At 34.9% G+C, this 21,294-nt stretch overlaps 1 protein-coding gene across 1 annotated transcript in view; it reads right to left on the reverse strand.

Annotated features, from left to right (window-relative positions):
• GPC5 (glypican 5) overlaps positions 1-21,294 on the reverse strand; it is a 1,374,119-nt gene that overhangs the window by 706,657 nt on the left and 646,168 nt on the right. The window contains exon 7 of the mRNA XM_027116005.1: positions 13,346-13,502. Within this exon, the coding sequence (XP_026971806.1) occupies positions 13,346-13,502 (157 nt within the window). The remainder of the gene's footprint in view (positions 1-13,345; positions 13,503-21,294) is intronic.

A 21,294-nucleotide genomic window follows, 5' to 3' on the forward strand; every position in this document is an offset into this window, starting at 1 on the left:
ATTTTACTCTGGGATTTGGGAGGAAATGGTAAAACAGGTGTTCACCTACATGGTAGAATATACATCTAGAGAGAATTGTAAGGATTTTATCCCCTTGAAAACAAGGAGGAAAGTCTTAATTGGTTTTCAGATAATATTTTGTTTTGATTCTAACTTTATGCAGTTAAGACCAGCGGTATCAGGATCCAATCAACAGAACAGGAAGTATGCTAGATATTTTAGAGATATATAATACCAAAAATTAGTATATAGCTATTTAAAGGTTAGTGAAGCAAAAAGAGGGTGTTGAAGAAGACCATAGATATTGATAATCATGGGGAGTAGCTCCCATTCTTAGGGTTGAAGGACAGGAGGTAGAATAACCAGAACCTGGGCAATGAAAGAGAATTTTACTTCTCAGGATGGACAATGGGAGTATAGATCTTCTTGGATGACGTTCAGATGTCCATGGGCACCACATTGCTGGTGTCAGATTATCAATCGAAGCAAAGTGAGCTGGCACAGGTCCCTTTAAGGAGTATAACATAGTTGCTACTGTAAATGCTAAAAGTACCTGGAGGCAGGGGATTGACACTATGCTGTTGATGTAATCTTGTTAAGAACTGGAAACAGGATGTATTTTCCCCTCTCCCTTCTTTTGATCTTCTTTTATTATACCCCATTGGCAGAAAAATAACAGTATACTGGCTGGCAAGATAATCTGGGAAATATAATTTATAGATCTCAAGTAGTTTAAGAATTTAGTTCAGAGTTTGGGAAATGCAGTTTGCATAATCACAGAACAATTTAAAAGGTTACCTAGAGCCGAAACACAACAGATAAATAACCAGCCCGATAGCCATAACAATTTCTTAAATTTTTAAAGTATATGTCTTAAGAAAGATAGAAGAATTAAGTACCTCCACTCATTTCACTAAGATATGAGAGACAACAAAGTTGTTTAATTTGGTCAAAAGTATCTGGGTGTTCCGAGAAGAACTGAAATGGGCTGTCTGAAATGACAAATAACTAAAAGCTATTGTTCAACTACTCATAAGCTCTCAACACTGAAATGGTCTCTTCTCCTTAGAAAAACAAAGAGAAACAAGAGCATCACTGTTTTCTTAAACATTTTAAATGATCCGGAAGGTCTGGGGAAGCTGGCAGTGTGGTTGTAGCATAACTTGGAAACTCCCAAATCCTTACATCAAACAGGCAGAACAATTAGTAAAATCAAAATCACATAAATGCCACTTCCAACCCATCTCATGAGTTACCCTCATGAACCTCAACAAACAAATGAGTGAGGACAAATTACTAATAGCCACAAAACCTACATGCTATCATCATGTGTGCAGGAGAAAGCAGTGGGAAGAAACAGAGCAAGTTACACACTTGAAAACAGAAGAATGCAAATAGCCAACAGGTATTCACTAGAAATCAGTCTGAAAACAGCAGAGAACGGGAGATTCTTTGCTCACTCTTAATAGGGGTTGAGTTTAAGGACGCTGACATAAAACTACAGGGTCTGGAGTCTCTGAAACCTTTTTAACTCCCAAAACTAATCTGGCAAGTCTTCCTTAACATTCAGGGTCCACACAGAAGAGAAACTGCTAGAAGAATTCAGAATTAAGGGGATAAGGACAATGGAGAATTAGGGAAGAAAAGAGATGGGTAAATACAGGGGAGGGAACAGAGCCAGAATATCTCAGAAAACAAACCACCACATACATTATTTAACACTACGTGAAAATAATAGGACTAGAAATTCAGTAAATTTAGAAAATATGTCTGAACCAAGCCTCCTTCTAAAATTTTAGGGAATTTAAATTTATGTAAAAATAAGCAACAGAAGAGGATCAACACCAAATTTCATACAAAGTTAAATAGTATTCTACTATCATCTCTACAAACAGTGAAAGCACACCAGAAAACCAGACCCAAAATTTCACATACCATTTTAAATGAGCTAAAAGTTATCAAGAAAAGGATACAAAACACCAAATAAGTCAGAACTTTAAAAATTCAGAAATGAAGTTAGAGACTTCAAAAAAAATGAAGAAAAATTCATTTAAAAATAAATAAAATCTGGAGGCAGTGTAACAGTAAAAGAAAATCGCTATTCATACCTTAAGAGAAACAGAAAGTGAAAAGGAGGTGGATTTAAAAAATCAAAAATAAATTTAAGAATAGATAAGAGGTATTGGAGAATATACTGAAAATAAGCAAATACAATTCAACAAATGTACAACAGGTGCTTCTGAAGAGGAAAATCAAAACAAGGGAAGAGAACAATTACTTATAACTATAATTCAGCAAAAGTGTGCTAAAAAAAGATTTGGTATTACTTATTTTAAAAGTATACCATGTTACTGAGAGGGTCCACTTAAAACTACCCAGAAAGCTATATTCTATATTCTAAAATTACTGCAGTTAAAAAAAAAAAGAAAACAAATTGCTGGGCACTGAAAGGGTAAAAAAAAGAAAGAAAGAAAAAAGAATATGTTGCTTGTAAAGGGAAGAAAATTAGAACATAGACATTTTGCCAGTAATGCTTTCTGCCAGAATAGACATCAGTGTATAGTGAAGAAATGCAAAGAAAGAAAATGTGAGCCTGCATTCTTCTAGCTAGCAAAATCGACTTTCATGTAAAAGGGGTACAAACTCTTATCACCAAGTAAAAACTTGTAAAATGTTTTCCTCATCAGTCCTTCTTAAGAAATGCACTAGCGAAACTTTGACATAAGAACTAGTAGTAAGCATCAAATAGATAGTTAGTGGATATAGTAGGTGACCTAAATATATCTGTATCTGTATTATATTGATATAGTTTCTTGCCAAGGAAATACAGGTATATAAATATATATATATATGTATCTATATATATGTATATAGATAGATACGTATATCTGTATATATACATATATATATATATATCCATAGGGCTGTCTGATATACATTAATATCTATATCTATTATCACCATAAAATGGGGATAGAATATGATAAAATAGGCAAAAATGTAACTGATTTTAGTAATCATAATTGGTAGGGGTATTTTTAGTAGTATTATAATATGGTACATCTAATGTAGACTAAAGCAAATGAGTAATTATGAGATATTTATTTCTATTATGACCTGTACCTTTGAGGATCATGCCTTGTGCCCAGACTGTGCTCATGAAAAACCGTTTTATAATAAAACAAATAAAGGGGTCATGTAAAAATGACTGACTCCGTATCTAAGACAGATAATGTACAAGCTCAGCTTGGAATTCCTTGTTATACTATAAGTAATGAAACTAGCCAAGACTTTGAGGGTCATGTCAAAAGGACTCAAGAGTCAAATGCAAGAAGCATCAATTGGCAAAATGTGGGACAATCTGGACTTCAATAAGCATTACAAATGTTTCTGAAACTTAGTTCAAAATGATACTTTAAAAAATTAAAAGAATTGGTCACCTTCTGAGAAAGACAAGGAATTCATTTTCTTGAAACTGGTTAAATAAAAAGAAAAATTCAAGAATCTATCCTGCCTTTCTTGAAGGTCATAACCAGAATAGGTAAGCAGATCACTGAAGTTGACCTTTGTCCAGAGAACATTTGTCAAAGAAGATAAATAACCCTGTAGAAGAGAAAAAGGCTATTGATATAAAAGAAATTTCAGGTGAGGAAGTATATGAGGAATCTCATATACTTATGAAAAAAGTACAATTAAGAGAATAGGAACTAATATAGAATAAAATATTGTCCACTTCCATCCTTTGGACAGATATATAAAAGTAGTGGGAGTGGAAAAAAAAGTTTTTGCAAAAATGGGGAGCAAGATGAACTTTTCATTTTTGCTGGTGAGAATATAAATTGACACAATCACTTTGTTAACCAGTAACAAAGTTTGACATTTCCCAGTAAAGCTTAAGTGAAATTTATGCATACTCTGCTTTGTTTCTCTGTCATGCTACTTCTAGGTATACACTGCAGAGCCTCTTACACATGAGCATTAAGAGATATCATCAGGATGGTTTAAGACAGTTTATAGCAACATTATTCACAATATTCAAAAACTGAAATCAACTTCGATATCCATCAACAATAAAATAAATAAGTGGGTGTGTATATTCATAATTAGAATATGATACTTTGGTGAAAATGAATTAGTAGATATACACCCAACATAGGTGAACCTCAAAAGTTTAACACTGAAGCAAAAGGAACACACTGTGTAACAACAAAGACTATATAATTCCATTTATAATAAAGTACAAACCCCAGAAAAATCCAGCAAGATATTGCTTATGATCACTGTAAACTCCCAGAGTGGTCTGTTTTCAGAGACGTATGGAAATATTCTGTTCTTGAACTGGGAGGAGGGGTAGATAAAAATTTACTTTATTATTTCGCTTAAACTGTATGTGGGCATGTGTGTGTCACTATATCTGTATCTCTATCTCTACATTTATCTTTATCTCTACATTATTGTTATGATTTCACCTAGTTTTATGGAAGAGTCCTCTCTTCTTGCTAGTTCATGGAAGCAATTAAGAAAACTTTTTATGTATTTCACTGAACTATTTTTTTGTTTCAGTGGGTGGGGGTGGGCTGGGCATTATGGTAATGCTGTCTATAGATGAAGTCATTTAATCCTCACAAGGATGCTTCTTGGAGAGTACTGTTACTATCCCCATCTCAAGGAAATTCAGGCATAGAACAATTATTTGTGCAAGGTAAGTGGTAAGTTACTTGTGCAAGATGTATGTTATTTGTACATGTTTCTTCTCTTAATCAGTTCACTGTATTGCTAGTACAAATAACTGCATACCGAAACAAAATGACCACACAGAAAAACTTTTAATGGTTCCTTTTGGCCTACCAAATTACATACAAACTTCTCACTCTGGAACTCAAAACCGTTGTAACATTTTTAATCCATTTTTAGACTTCCAATATTTTTTCAAACAATTTGAATAACTTTGTTCCTCTGTGAGCATGCTCCTTACCCCCTCTCCCCACCCCACTGTGTCTTTGTTCATGGAGTTTGCTCTTCACAGTGTACCTTCCCCTCCCTATTGTCAATTGCTGAAACCAAATAATGTGTCCACCCTGTCCAATGCCACTTTCTCATAAACACTGCAGTCAAATGTTATTTGCTTCCAGATTGCCCTTTTCCTGTCTTCTCTAAAGAATGTTTTCCAGGATGTACCATTTCGATACCCTCTCTCCTCTCTCTTAGTTCACATGAAACTTTGATTTCTCTCTGTTGGAATGTAACGTGATAAAGGGAAAGTGCAAGATATTTCTTTAGTGTTCATTTCAATCTGGAGGAGCTGATGAAGATGAAACATTTCTGCTGAGATAACTCAGGTACTCTTTCAAGATGAAGTTTTCTTTAAGCCAGTGTAATCTGACGCCTTCAGACCCTAAGAAAAGATGGAAGTGCCTTTCCTTTGGTGTCATAAAGTGACTCACTTTGCTGTACACCTGAAACTAACACAACATTGTAAATCGACTATAATCCAATAAAAATTAAAAAAAGAAAGTAAACTCAAAGCTGAAAACAGTCAAACTGAGACTGCTACCAAAAATCATATAGGGTAAGCCACCTTTACCAGCCTAACTGTTATAGTCCTTAATGTCCTGGTGCCTATGATGCTTTCTTGTAATGCTAATTTATAAATGTAGACAGTGTTTTATAAGAGTTCGTGCTGCTTTAAGAGGAAGGAACACTCCCAAACTCATTCTATGAGGCCACCATCACCCTGAAAACAAAACCAGACAAAGATGTCACAAAAAAAGAAAACTACAGGCCAATATTACTGATGAACATAGATGCAAAAATGTTCAACAAAATACTAGCAAACAAAATCCAACAGCATATTAAAAGGATCATACAACATGATCAAGTGGGGTTTATCCCAGGAATGCAAGGATTCTTCAATATACACAAATCAATGTGATACACCATATTAACAAACTGAAGGATAAAAACCATATGATAATCTCAATAGATGCAGAAAAAGCTTTCAACAAAATTCAACACCCATTTATGATAAAAACTCTCTAGAAAGTGGGCATAGAGGGAACCTACTTCAACATAATAGAGGGCATATATGACAAACTCACAGTCAACATCATTCTCAATGGTGAAAAACTGAAACCATTCCCTCTAAGATCAGGAACAAGACAAGGGTGCTCACTCTCACCACTATTATTCAACATAGTTTTGGAAGTTTTAGCCACAGCAATCAGAGAAGAAAAAGAAATAAAAGGAACCCAAACCAGAAAAGAAGAAGTAAAACTGTCACTGTTTTCAGATGACATAGTACTATACATAGATAATCCTAAAGATGCTACCAGAAAACTACTAGAGCTAATCAATGAATTTGGATACAAAATTAATGCACAGAAATATCTTGCATTCCTATACATTAACAATGAAAAATCTGAAAGAAAAATTAAGGAAACACTCCCATTTACCATTGCAATGAAAAGAGTAAAGCACCCAGGAATAAACCTACCTAAAGAGACAAAAGACTTGTATGTGGAAAACTATAAGACACTGATGAAAGAAATCAAAGGTGACACAAACAGATGGAGAGATATACCATGTTTTTGCATTGGAAGAATCAACATTGTGAAAATGACTATACTACCCAAAGCAATCTACAGGTTCATTGCAACCCCTATCAACCTACCAAAGGCATTTTCACAGAACTAGAGCAAAAAAATTTACAATTTGTATGGAAACACAAAAGACCCTGAATATCCAAAGCAATCTTGAGAAAGAAAAACAGAGCTGGAGGAATCAGGCTCCCTGACTTCAGACTATACTACAAAGCTAAAGTAATCAAGACAGTATGATACTGGCACAAAAACAGAAACATAGATCAATAGAACAGGATAGAAAGCCCAGAGATAAACCACATGGTCACCTTATTTTTGATAAAGGAGGCAAGAATATACAATGGAGAACAGACAGCCTCTTCAATAAGTGGTGCTGGGAACACTGGACAGATTTGTAAAGGAATGAAGTAGATGTAAAGAATGAAATTAGAACACTCCTTAACACCATACAAAAAAAAAACCCTCAAAATGGATTAAAGAACTAAATGTAAGGCCAGACACTATAAAACTCTTAGAGGAAAACATAGGCAGAACACTCCATGACATAAATCACAGCAAGATCCTTTTTGACCCACCTCTTAGAGAAATGGAAATAAAAACAAAAATAAACAAATGGGACCTAATTAAACTTAAAAGCCTTTGCACAACAAAGGAGGCCATAAATAAAACAAAAAGATGAACCTCAAAATGCGAGAAAATATTTACAAAGCACCAGACAAAGGATTAATCTTAAAATTATACATGCAGCTCAATAACAATAAAACAAACAAACCAATCCAAAAATGGGCAGAAGACCTAAATAAACATTTCTCCAAAGAAGATACACATATTGCCAACAAACACAGGAAAGGATGCTCAACATCACTAATCATTAGAGAAATGAAAATCAAAACCACAATGAGGTATCACCTCACACCAGTCAGGATGGCCATCATCAAAAAATCTACAAGCAATAAATGCTGGAGAGGGTGTGGAGAAGAGGGAACACGCTTGCACTGTTGGTGGGAATGTAAATTGATACAGCCACTGTGGAGAACAGTATGGAGGTTCCTTAAAAAACTACAATAGAATTGCCATATGACCCAGCAATCCCACTACTGGGCATATACCCAGAGAAAACCATAATTCAAAAAGACACATGCACCCCAATGTTCATTGCAGCACTATTTACAATAGCCAGGTCACGAAAGCAACCTAAATGCCTATTGACAGACGAATGGATAAAGACGATGTGGCACATATATACAATGGAATATTACTCAGCCATAAAAAGAAATGAAATTGCGTTATTTGTAGTGTGGTGGATGGACCTAGAGTCTGTCATACAGAGTGAAATAAGTCAGAAAGAGAAAAACAAATACTGTATACTAACACATATATATGGAATCTAAAAAAAAAACATGGTTCTGAAGAACCTAGGGGCAGGACAAAAATGAAGATGCAGACATAGAGAATGGACTTGACAGGGGCGGGGGGGAAGGGTAAGCTGTGACAAAGGGAGAGAGTGGCATGGACATATATACACTACCAAATGTAAAATAGATAGCTAGTGGGAAGCAGCCGCATAGCACAGGGAGATCAGCTCGGTGGTTTGTGACCACCTGGATGGGTGGGATAGGGAGGGTGGGAGGGAGACGCAAGAAGGTGGAGATATGGGGATATATGTATACATATAGCTGATTCAGTTTGTAATACAGCAGAAACTAACACAACATTGTAAAGCTATTATACTCCAATAAAGATGTAAAAAAAAAAACTGTTCATGCTCCTTTAATAGAAACTCATTTTAGAGATGCTAATAAAGAAGGGATGCAATGAAGAAGGGCATACATTTTTGCTCCTCATAGTATAGTCCTAAGACCAGCAGCAATCATCTGGGAACACATAAGGAATGCGCCACATAAGACCTCCTGTATGATGCTCGTATTCTTACCAAGAATCCCACATGATTTGTATGACAAGAGGCTGTGAGAACCTCTGAGCCCAGATCACGTGCTCTATTATTTAATTATTTACAGTTAGATGAGCACTTAATCCGTCAAAAACCTATATGAAATTACTCTTTCTACACAATTAGAGGTAATGAAGTGATTAAAGAGCTAAAAATATACCTAACCTGTTTCTGCATTTTATCCATTTATCCTCACTGAAGGGTAATATTGCAACTTCAATAATCATTCTGTTTATTTGCAACAAAATGATGTAAAAAATAGACCTGGATATGGTTATATACAAATATGGTTTGTTTCTGGTTATACTGACAGCTACATGACTTTGGGCAAGTCATGAACAAATGTATCTGAGGATATTTTCTTAAATTTTCATTTTTGACTCTCTATATTGATCACACAGTCATACTTAGCATTGTGCTAGTCAACAGAGACCATACTTTCTTTATTCGATGTCCTCTGGTGTGGTATAGATTTAGTTACGAGATTTACAGAATAGCTGGTTGATCCGGAATGCATGCTAGGAGGCTCCTTAAGCTTTAATTAATGTCTCCCCTCCTCACCTCAGTGATTTAACATCAGTTCTGTGTCTAAGCGAAAGCAATGAAAATCATTCCTTAGGCATTCAAGGACAAATTCTTTTATTTCAGTTCTATTATTTAAATGCATGACTGTGATATATAGTAGTAAAGAGGATGAAAGATGATTTTAGATGACTCATCAGGTATCCAGATTCTATTACACAATCTTGTTAACAAAACAGCAAGCAGGCAGTATGTCTCAATTATTTAGAAACCAAAATGGAAATGTATAATCAGAATAATATTCATAATGATCATATACTAATTAAAATATATTTACCTTAGATATATATTTCATTTGTCTTTAGTATAATTTTCATAAGTAGTGTAAAAACTGTGGTAGATGACAATTTCAAAGTGTTCACAACTTTGAACATTGAACAGGATCAGGATGTGTTTCCTTGTGCATTTCTCTATGGTTTTATCATGACCCTTCAGTATTAGACACTTGCAAAACATAGATCAAAATGTTCAGGGCTTCCCTGGTGGAGCAGTGGTTGAGAGTCTGCCTGCTGATGCAGGGGGCACGGGTTCATGCCCTGGTCCGGGAAGATCCCACATGCCGCGGAGCGGCTGGGCCCATGAGCCATGGCTGCTGAGCCTGCGCGTCCGGAGCCTGTGCTCCGCAATGGGAGAGGCCACAGCAGTGAGAGGCCTGCGTACCGCAAAAAAAAAAAAAAAAGAACACCACGGCTAACACTTTTTTTTTTCTTTGTTTTTGTTAAAATCGGAGTTACTGCAATTTAAATTATAACATCACATAAGAATTGAAAGCAGTGCTACTGCAGATTTTCAAAACTACACGTGGGGCTTCCCTGGTGGCGCAGTGGTTGAGAGTCCGCCTGCCAATGCAGGGGACACGGGTTCGTGCCCTGGTCCGGGAGGATCCCACATGCCGCGGAGCGGCTAGGCCCGTGAGCCATGGCCGCTGAGCCTATGCGTCTGGAGCCTGTGCTCCGCAACGGGAGAGGCCACAACAGTGAGAGGCCCACGTACCGCAAAAAAACAAACAAAAAAAAAACAAAAAAAACAAAAAAACAAAACAAAACAAAAAAACTACACGTGGATAGTTTTGCTATGGCCTCTCTTTAGTGGCACTTTGGTTTGTTTTATAACAGTTGAAAATAACAGAATTTGGGGATATAAGAATAGTCAAATAGTTGAAAAGTATTGATGGTAGTGAGTATAGTTTTGCTCTTCATGGCTACAAGAACAGAACTTGTTTCTTCCACTGGCATTTAAAACCTACCATCCCTTAGCTACTTTGAAAGGATGGCAAGTGTCCAAGATGAAGGGAAATGAAAGTTCAAAGCCATTCCAACCCTGCTATTCCAAGGTACTAGTGAAATAACCATACCTACATTTATAAGCCAAATTCGATGCAATAAAAATATAGAAAAAAATTTCTGTAATATTAGGATTTTTAAACCACTCTACTAAAATAAGAAAGTATTTTCAGTTTCCTAAGAGTGAACATTACATAGTATAGATGTTTTTTATTATAAATACATCAGTTCACATTGAATCATAGCCGACAGGTATGATATAAATAGAGAGAGTTTTAAAAGCTAAATATTTGTAAATCATTTGATAACATCGATGACGAAAACAAAATGATACCTAAGAGGCACATAAATATTTTGGTGGTAAAACATTGCACACTGAAATATATAAATCCCTCTTGTCTGAAATAAATATTAACCAAAACAGAAACAGAAAATCAGTTCAAGTGTTGGTCAGTAAGATATTTACCAACTTTGAACATTTGCATAAATGGAGCAAAATCATTAAATTTACAAGACACAGTATTACTATTATTCCTTGTAACTATATATAACTATAAATAAAAACATACATGTATAATTATTTTTAATCAGACATTTTGAAGTGACAAATGAACTATGTTCTACTTGTATCTTATAAAGAATAAACGTAAGTGTAAGGAAGAAATAATGGTGCATTTCAAATTCTTAACACAAATGACACCTTGATAAACTTTCTAGAGCACAATATTTTTAAGTCATTAAGGCCACCTAAAACTATATCATAAAATGCTTTAGCAATATATCTAACGAGCCAAACACAGGTAAACTATTACAGTGCTTTATAAAAATAGAAATGTGACCTACGCTTTGCTACTTAGCATGTCCCTCTTTATTTCAGCAGGCTATCCACAGTAGGTTCCTAACCACTTATTAAAAATTGAAAGGCAACAGCTATAAACCCTTAGAAACATGATAGGCAACCCACTTACAGCAGATGTGGATTTTTTTTTTTTAATATTTGCCTGGAGTTGCTGAAAACCATCTATTTCTTACATTTCCCCAATTCTGATGGATAGTTGCTTGTACCATACCTGTCCATTTCAGCAGTAATTGAAAACACAGTTTTAAAGTAAAAAATTCATTCTTGTCACCTTGACAAGCATGGTTTTGTAAGAAAACTATTAGTAGTTGAATATCCTCCACTGTCTCTACTCCTCTTGTGAAATAAGCCAAAAAGATTATCTATTAATACATAGCAAGTTCTTGAGCTTATAAATAACTTCAGGAGTGAAAAATCCCTATTAAAATGCTAATTCCACACACACACACACACACACACACATGCAATTTACAGAAAAAATTTTAACCTAAGCTATTTTGCATAATAATTTTTAATGCCTTAAAATCCTGCTAATATTCAAATGGAAAGGAAATTATGGTACATATAAGTACTCAAGATCAAGTGAAAATGAAAGATTATTTAATATTATGCTAATAGATATGTATCATAATTCCAAAATACGATGGAGGGCATTTTAACTCTTAGTAAAAATATTCTTTTCCTAATGAAAACCTTTTTCATTTGCTTTGTCTTCCTTTTTTTTGCCGAAACAACAAAAGATAGAAAAACAAGAGAAATCAATCTGATAAATGATATTAGTACCAATAACAAGAACACATATCCCTACTGCTCCTACAAGAGTAGAAGATGTGTAATCTGCACTAGAAAATTGTGTTAATACATCAAAGAATTTTGTGGTCATTTGTTCAATTGCTACTCCAGTGTACTAAACCCCGTCTATTTACTTTCTATGTTAAATTTATTACTGTTTCTAACAGGAAAACATGTACCTTTATATTGTCTTGATTTTGTACCCCTTTCAGCTTCCATTCCTTTAGCCTCACAAAACAAAATCCTAGAAGGAATGGGGTATTGATGCTTGAAGCGTTGGTAGTGTTCTAAATTTACTACAAGAGAACTGAAAAGTAAATGAATTCTTCTCCCACCAAAGTCATGAAAAGACATTTCTAACAGGTCCAAAGCAGCCCTTTGTGATTTAGAGGGAGACTATCAGGCCAGCCTCCAGATAGGGCTGCACAGATCCAGAAGATTACTGTATAAAGTAATCCCCTTTGGTATGACCTGAATTAAGTGAATAGTTGAAAGTTAGCTGCTCTGGGTACCTTAACTTTCACACTTCTTTCTCAGTTGATAACTTTGGTTGTCTTGCCTGTGTGAACATATACATGCACATAACAATGAAGAGCCTATCTTCCTCATTTTGTATGTGAAGACAAGGAAAGGGAATTCATCTGGTGATTTTTTTGGTTGTTGTTATTTGGTAGTTTTATCATTTGTAATAGTGACCAGTCCAGCAATACCAAAAATGGTTTTTAAACCCACATGATCAAAACAATGTGAATAATTGGTGAGATCTTTTTTGGAAGAACCAGTTCATAGGAGTTAAACCCAAGTAGTTTCTCACCATAACTAACCATATATTTAACCAGTTTCTTTGTAATTTGAACATGAAAACCTAATAAAATTTATCTAATGGCATGATAATATAATAAAATTGCAGAATGTTAGTATTTAGTAGGGCTCACACATCCTGGTTTCACCAAGATACATTTACTGCCCACCATACTAGCTATTTCACACCCTATAGACTATCCCACTTTAAAACTATGAATTCTCAGAACTGATGGTCATTCACTAGTTTTTCACAGAAAAATATCATTTCCATTTAAAGTCATTAGTTAAAAAGAAACAAAAACCCCAAGAATGCATGTCCTGAATAACTAAAAAAAATGGGTTTATTTTCACTTCCAATTCCTCTTGCATTTTTCTGAATTCACTACCATTATTTCTTTATATTCATAGTAATAATTTTCCTTAATCATGTCTCCAAATCCATGCTTCAGAAGTGGTGTTAGAATCATACACTTACAGTCTGTGACTTTCAGTGTCCTCTTGACTTCTCCACTTCCTGATCCCCTGCAACCATCTTCATCATCACAGCCCCCGCTGACCAGTTCAGCCATGTCGCCACCACTGCCCATGTGAAGTTCCCACTTGCTGGGCTTGGGTGACCTACCCTGTAACAGCTAAACATGGATACCAAATACATTTATTAATAGAAAATTCAAATCATTTAAGGACGCTATTCAACAATATGTAGAAATTAGAACTATTTTCTTATGTGGATCCACTGTTTTGATGTAGACACCTTACCACATCAAGTATGCAAGAAAGATCAAAAACTACTGAAATAATAATAAATAATGGGCAAGATCTTATAGCTGTAAAGAGCTACAGTCTGCCTATTAGCTCTGTGATACAGCTTTGGAAAGCAAATAAAACCAGGTCTTCTTGCCCATGGATACTTTGGTTAGAGAATCCGCTGTTTAAGCAGGGTAAATCAAACTCCAGTACAACACAACCCCCTCTGCAGTGTATTGCCTGATAATATTGTACTGTTTTGTAAACCAACAGTCCAACATTTCCCAAAAAGAAGAGTGCTATTCTTCCAGAAAAGATTCAGTGAAAGGAATATAGAATTCTGGACATGTACATTTATAGTTTTATTTAAACTTCATGGATTAAATACTTAGACCAATGTACATGGCACAGAACTGAACCGTGGAACGGAAAGACTTAGGTTCTACTTCCATTTATATGAATTACTTAAGAAATTTAACCAACTTCTTATTCTTGGTTCTCAAGCATCTCATTTACTTTTATGAGCAAAATAGATGAACTAGACATTTCCCCCTAGAGCATGGGGAAAATAAATTTTTTGAATAATACTGGACATGCCTAAACTCCTTTTCCAAAAGGTGATGTTATGAATAATAGACTATTTCACTTAAAGCTAAGACTGAGTAAAATGATCCAATATGTGACATTTACCCCTCTAACGCAGTTTTGGAGGACACGTGACCAAGCGTGAGCACTAGAGGGCCCTGCCATATTGTGAATGAAATATATTGCAGCTGAACAGTTAATGGGCATTAAAATTTTCAGGGTGTTTCATGAAAGTATTAGGGTTATTTCTTAGAGATTTTCCAGATAACAGTATTAATTAGCAGACAATAATCAAACACACAACTCAATGATGGCATTGTATATTGATAAAATAAAGAGCAATCCATCCTCGGTACACGTAAGACAAATATGTTTAGCAAATAAAGAACACTAAGATTAAGCACCTGGACTTTGACAATTGATAAACTTTCAAAATAAAATTAGGTCACGAATTCTGAAATGTATTTTCTTAAAATTTATTTTCCTTGACAAAAATGAAATGTTAAAACAATTTGACAATAATTAAAAAATTCTGATCAGGATTTATTTCTATTGATCAGCATTTCCCAAGTGTTAATAGGTGTTAAATTTTAAAAGAAGGCTTCTTCCATGGTCAAGTGAATTTGGGATTAAGTTAAACCAAGCTTCTTATTGTGTTTAATGCACAGATATGTATGCTACTTCCTATAGTGGGGTGTGGCAATGGGGAAATACAGATACGTAATAAAGCATATAAAAATTCAAAAATCTGAAAAAGGAAAGGAAAAATAAATGTCATTATATTATAAAAATTATATTTAAATGTTATAAATTTTTAATACAATAATACCATTTATCATTTGTTATTTAACATAATCATAAAGGGCTGGGACTCAGAGGTCCAACATACCAAGAATTAAATCCTGATTCTGACATATATTAATCATATGACATTGGACATTGGGCAAGTCCCTGAATAACTCAGCTCTTTCATTACTAAAATAAAGACAATAATATACCTGGATCATTGTTCTTATTATGAGAAAAATACCTAAATTATACTGCATGGTGTTGCCACATTAAAAATTAATATATTTTGCTAATTATTATCTTTGTTATTATATATTCTATTGCAATATTGCTTAAGCACTCAGAACACAATAATTGAAAACTTATTTGATAAAGAATTCGATTACATGATTTACATTAAAAATTTTCAAAGTCATAGCTTACACGTACAATAAAAGCCAAACTTTCTGATGATGTGTTATTCCTTTTGTCACTGACACTTTTTCCCAACGTTTTCCAATTTCAACTTTATTTCCCCTTTACTTTCCTAAGTATTCTTCCAATGTTTTACTGGGACCTTGGTCAGAACAAGAAAGAATCTCACAAACAGCACCAACAATGTATAAGTCACGAAGATCCAGCTCAGTGAATTTGAACTCAGAAACGCAGAAAGAAAGATAGCACATGTAAAACAAAACTTACTGTTTTAGGTAACTGGTTTTGGTTGAAAGCAATTAAATGCATTAATTATCAGAGAATGATTCATTAATTTATACTGACTTGCAAAAATAATAGATGACACTAGAGAAAAAAATATTTTTTAAAAAAATTAATATATTTACTACTTTTATCTTCTCCATCACTTCAGTGACACTCCAAGAAACATCTAAGGCACACAAACTCATATTTTTAAGAAATAATACTATATAAAACTATATTTTAATTTAAACCATCTGTGGTGCAGCAGGATTATAAAATGGGCCCCAAGACTTCTTACTCAAATCCCTGGGACTGTGAATATGTCACTGTCACATCCATTGCATTACATGGCAAAAGGAATTTCACGAATGATCAGCTTATCCAAATATATCCACGATCCCATCTGATCCATGCTTCCAGGTCCCCAGTGATCCCATCTCTCTCTGGTAGAGTCAACATCTCCATCTGCATCTCCTCTGCATGAAGATTCTGCTTTAAATGCTCCCTATCTTACTTCTCAATCATCATACATCCACAGTAGTTCATTTTCATTCTCACAATTATATTAAAACTTCATTTGTGAAAATTCCCAATAAATTTCTAATCAACAAAAACAATGAGCTTTTTGCAGTTAGACCCTTATTCAAAATGCCACTTCTTTGGGACTAAACTATTCTGATTTCTCCTTAGTTTGATCATCTTTCTCCTCACTTCCAAAACAGTAAAAATGTTTCAGCTAATAATGTAAATCCCCTATTCTTTCTTTTTAGTCTCTTTCTGGGAACCCATCGTAACAGATTGTGCTCTCACCTGTATACAGAGCACACTCAAGTCTTTATTTGCAGCCCTTGTTACTCTTTAGCTCACCAGTAAGCAGTAGTTAGATATAAAATGTATTCTACTACTTTGCATCTTAAAATAGAACAACTCACCTCCACTATTCAGGTATCATTACAACTTATCTCCCCAACTCCCTCATTGTGGGGGGACATTGGTCTCTCCTGCCTACTACCAGCATATTATTTTCCTCAAATCAGTATTTTCACCATGTCATTTCTCTGCCTTAGTGCTTTTTGTGACTCTATACTGGTTTCAACATGTACCCAGCAGAGAAATATCAGTCTGGATAGATGAGTCACAGAAAGAAGTCCTGGGATGAAATGTTTGGGAAATTCATCCTATGTCCCCTTCTTGAGATCTAGGAACTAAAGGCTCATGGGGAATCTTACAGTAAGTAATCTGTTTAGTTGAGATTCACCTTGCATTTTCCAAATTAACATAAGCAAATTAGCCCCTCCCCTCACACAACAACCATTGACATACTTTGGAAATAAGTCCATAATGAAAAGTTCAAATTTAGCCTCCAGTCAAGGTCCCATAAAATATACTGATTTAAAAAAAAATTATATCTAAAGCAGCACCCCCCAGCACCCAAATTCCACTGCAGAGCAATTTGGTTTTCTCACAGAAATTGTGTGAATTTATATGTTTATAATTTTGCGTATGCTTGTTTTATGTTCTCTTCATCATTATAAACAATATGACATGATATCACTAACTTAATTCTGTCTTTGAAGGAGGGAACCCATATCAGAGTAAAAATGTCTCCCTTCATCCTCATCCTGCCTTGGCTCTGAGTTTGTCCATGTGTAAAGAGGATGGCACTTTGAACACTCCAACCGATCCCCCTGTCATGGAGGGTAGAGAGTTGATCAATACATACATACTTACAGAAATATTACAACATAGGAAAGGGCATGATTTTGAGTCCCAGCCACACATTAATTGTGTGCCTTTAAGCAAATCACTTATGCCCATTAAAGCTCATTTTATTCTATTGAATAATAATCCAAAGGAAAGCACTTTATATACTATAAAGCACCGCACTCATTTACAGTGTTCTGTGCAAAACACCACATCCATAAAATTGAGAAGCCTACAAAGTAAGGACAGAGTAGAAAAAAAATTCAACAACTTTTAGAGTGTTCCTTTTTTCCTCAGCACCATGCAATTTGTGCAGTCAGCTGATTAGCTGAAAATAGTTTTGATGACTGATGCTTCCTGCTTATGTTTAATTGGTTTAGGAAGCTCATTAGGGATGCTATCTCAGAGGATGAATTTGGTGGGTAGAATATCTGATGACTCTGAGGCAAATGTATTTCTTTCAGCTGGTGAATTAATCTCTCAACAGACTCAATTTGCCTTTTACTAACTGTCTGGCAATATCCCATGGTTGCAATAGCCTTTCAAACACTTAGAATAAAATCTTGCTATAGATGGCTTACATACACATGTTTGCTGTGAAAGAGAAACATATTCATCACATGCAACAATCTTCACACATGAGAGCAATGGAATGTGCTTCAAAGTCTGACATATAATGATACATCTCTAAAATATTCCCTCCATCGTTTCCAATCATTTACACAGATATACAAAAAGTAAATATGTGTTCAGAACATATTAGTCATCATATGTTCTAGTCACCTATTCAAACACAGACATGGTAAAAGATTCTGTTTTACAATTTTGCGTTATTGATGGGTATATATGTTGGGTGGTAAAAATTCAAATGTTGACAGAAAATTTCAAATCAGAAAAATGAAGGCGTAGAAAAAACTGTCCTTTCATTTCATCATTAATAAAATATCTCTAAAGAATATATCTTAAGTATAGAACAAAAAATTCTCTATGTATAAATACATGTTAATATATACATATATATGAATTTAATTTCGTTATAAACAAATTGGTATCTGTACTTTCATACAATTCAAGTAAAACCCATAAAGAAATGTATGGGAACTAGGAAAACAACAGAAGCTTATAACATTTAAAAATTGGAACTCTGATTCAAAATTCCTTATGACGTATTTTTTAAATTTATCTTTGTAATAACATATTTAGATTAGACCTTTTTTATAAAAAAACCTCTTTATATAACTGCTCCCATTTTTTTCTTGCAATTTAACTTCCCTTTCCTCAAACCTCCAATTCTGTTCCCATCTATACCCCAACCCACTCCTCCCTATTTTCACCTTCATCACTTAAACTTTTTCATCTTTTAAATGTTTTTCTTATAGTAAACTTTTCCACTCTCTTTCAGACTTAGAAAATATTTTATCCACATAACCTAAATACCATGAATCTCCAGATTATATTAAAGATTATATTTTCAAAAGCAGTTAAACCTTTATAGGCTATTCTACCTAAAAAGCCAAACACATTTTACAATATGTCATGTTATGTTAAGTTGACCAGACACGGAAGTCATTTCTATCGGATTTCTTGTCAGTGTTTGCTTTAACTTTGAGCTTTCTGATCTCAGCTTCCGTTGTGCTGGTAATTTGAAAGGTCACTGTTCAGTGACATTTGGTTTATGCAATGCAGTCTGGTAATTTATAAAAGTCTTATGATTTTGTAAATAGAATACTGAACTTAGGAAAGGCTTACTACATTCATTCTCTGGCCTCTTAAACTGCAAAGAAGTCATCTGTTCTTTTTCCCCTAAGAAAATTCTGTATACCTCCCTTCCACTATGCCTGAACCTTACCTCCAACTCAAAATGTAGCCAGTTCCATTTTCTGAGCTGCCATAACAAAAGTGACCAGATAAGATTTATAATTAATGTGTGCCTTAGTCCAAACTCTAAACTAGACCTCACAGGATAGTTAAAACTAAAAGCTGGTGAGTTAAGTGCAGGAATAAAAGGAAACAGGGACATAACCTCAAATAAAACTCAGGAAAATTTTTGGCCCTAAAAAGGAAGTGTGCATGCCAAACATTATCAATTATCAAATGGCTTTTGTGAAATGTCTATGTCAAAACACTCCAAGGACCCAAAATAAACTGGTGAAAAAACAAAACAACCTTTCTTATGAGACAACCCCAGAGTTACTGTTGGAGACGTCTATGGAAACATCCATGCCAAGTCAGCTGGACGGGTCCAGGAGAGCATAAGAGGAGTAGGGAAAGATACAAGGACATTTGGGGAGGTAAGTAATGTAAAATGACCCTGAAGCAGGAGGAGAGGAAGGGGAGAAGAAAAGTGGAGGTTATAAGTAAACTAAAAGCCCACAACCTGTTCAGTGGAATAACTAGATGTGCAATGAGAAATCCCGAGTCAAACATTTTATTATGGGGTGACATGATGTATAACAATTATACCACTGAAAATTTTTTAAAGTGTGAAAATTATTTTCTTGATGCCACTACTTCAAAGCTAATTTCTTAATTTTCTAGATCACTGCATGTTCACCAACACACGCACACACACACACACACAAAATCACATATACATACTGTCACCCACCAATATTATAGGACAGAAACCGTCATCCAGGTTTCTAGCTGACACAGGTTCATCTATGATTGAAATTAAAGGGCATTCTAAACAAGAATGATCAGATATTAAATAATTTTATTATTTTGCATTCCTGAGGTACAGAATAAATTTATATTGTTCATGGTGTGGTTTATCATTGTGAAGTCATTTTCTTAACATGTCAAAGCCTGTATCTCTTTAACTAGGTCTTCGTATGCATGGGGAGGATTTAAATATCCACCAAAATGATACAGACTCACAGGGAAATTTGCCTCAGATGTGCAGTTACTTGTGCCCTGGATCACTTCAGGAAACTGCCTCTGCCTGGTATAGGTGTCACAGCAATTCAAGGTACAAGTAACTTACCGTTGAGAACACGTTTAACTATTTGCCTAGTTATCCTATACCATCTTCCTGACATTACAGAGCCCAGCAAATGAAGTTCTAAAATCAAGGATAGACCAAAACTGAACATCTACTGCTTCTGAGAAAAATAAGTGAAAGCATTCCAAAGCATAGAGGGATTGATTGAAGATGAATTCAACACAACTCAATATCATCTAGTGAATCAGGCTTCTATTCACCACACTCTACCATAACATAAAGGTAGTTTTACATGCATTTCCTAGTTAATGGTGTAGACAGTATTAACTTTACATGTGTTAGCAGGTCAATGGTTTTCTTCCCTCAACCTACCTGCTAAATGTTCCCTCACCTGGTTTAGTCATAAAGAACAGAACTGTCGGTACCAGCATCTTAGTTATCTGCTCTGACAGGAAGACCAGGTCATTTTTACATGGTATACAAAAATCAGCCCTTTCCATCATTAACCTAGATTCTTCCTTAACATTTCCTTTTTATTGCCTTAATGTGTTTCTGACAAGACTAGAAGATTTATATCATTCAACTGTTATGTGTTTTAATCATAGTCCTTTAATCATTTATCTGCATAAGACTGATGTCATAGAAAGAAAATAAAAAAGAAAGAAAGAAAAGGAAGGAGGAAAGAAGGATGATGTTAATCACGATGTGTTGCCAATGTAAGGGCTCCCTGATTAGAAAAGATTTTTATTTGTTAATTCATCACAATTTCCATTACCTTTTTCAAAGAACTGTGGAGGATTGCAAATCCATTTAAAACCTGGTTTTGGTAACCAATCTAGATTGCCTTCGTTGGCCAGCTGTGCAGAATTCATTCTCCAACGTTCTATTAAAACATTCTAGGGGGCTTCCCTGGTGGCGCAGTGGTTGAGAGTCCGCCTGCCGATGCAGGGGACATGGGTTCGTGCCCCGGTCCGGGA

This window comes from Aethalodelphis obliquidens, unplaced genomic scaffold (genome assembly GCF_003676395.1).
Source record: "Aethalodelphis obliquidens isolate GAN/ISIS:26980383/991018 unplaced genomic scaffold, ASM367639v1 scaffold15, whole genome shotgun sequence".
Taxonomy (NCBI): domain Eukaryota; kingdom Metazoa; phylum Chordata; class Mammalia; order Artiodactyla; family Delphinidae; genus Aethalodelphis; species Aethalodelphis obliquidens.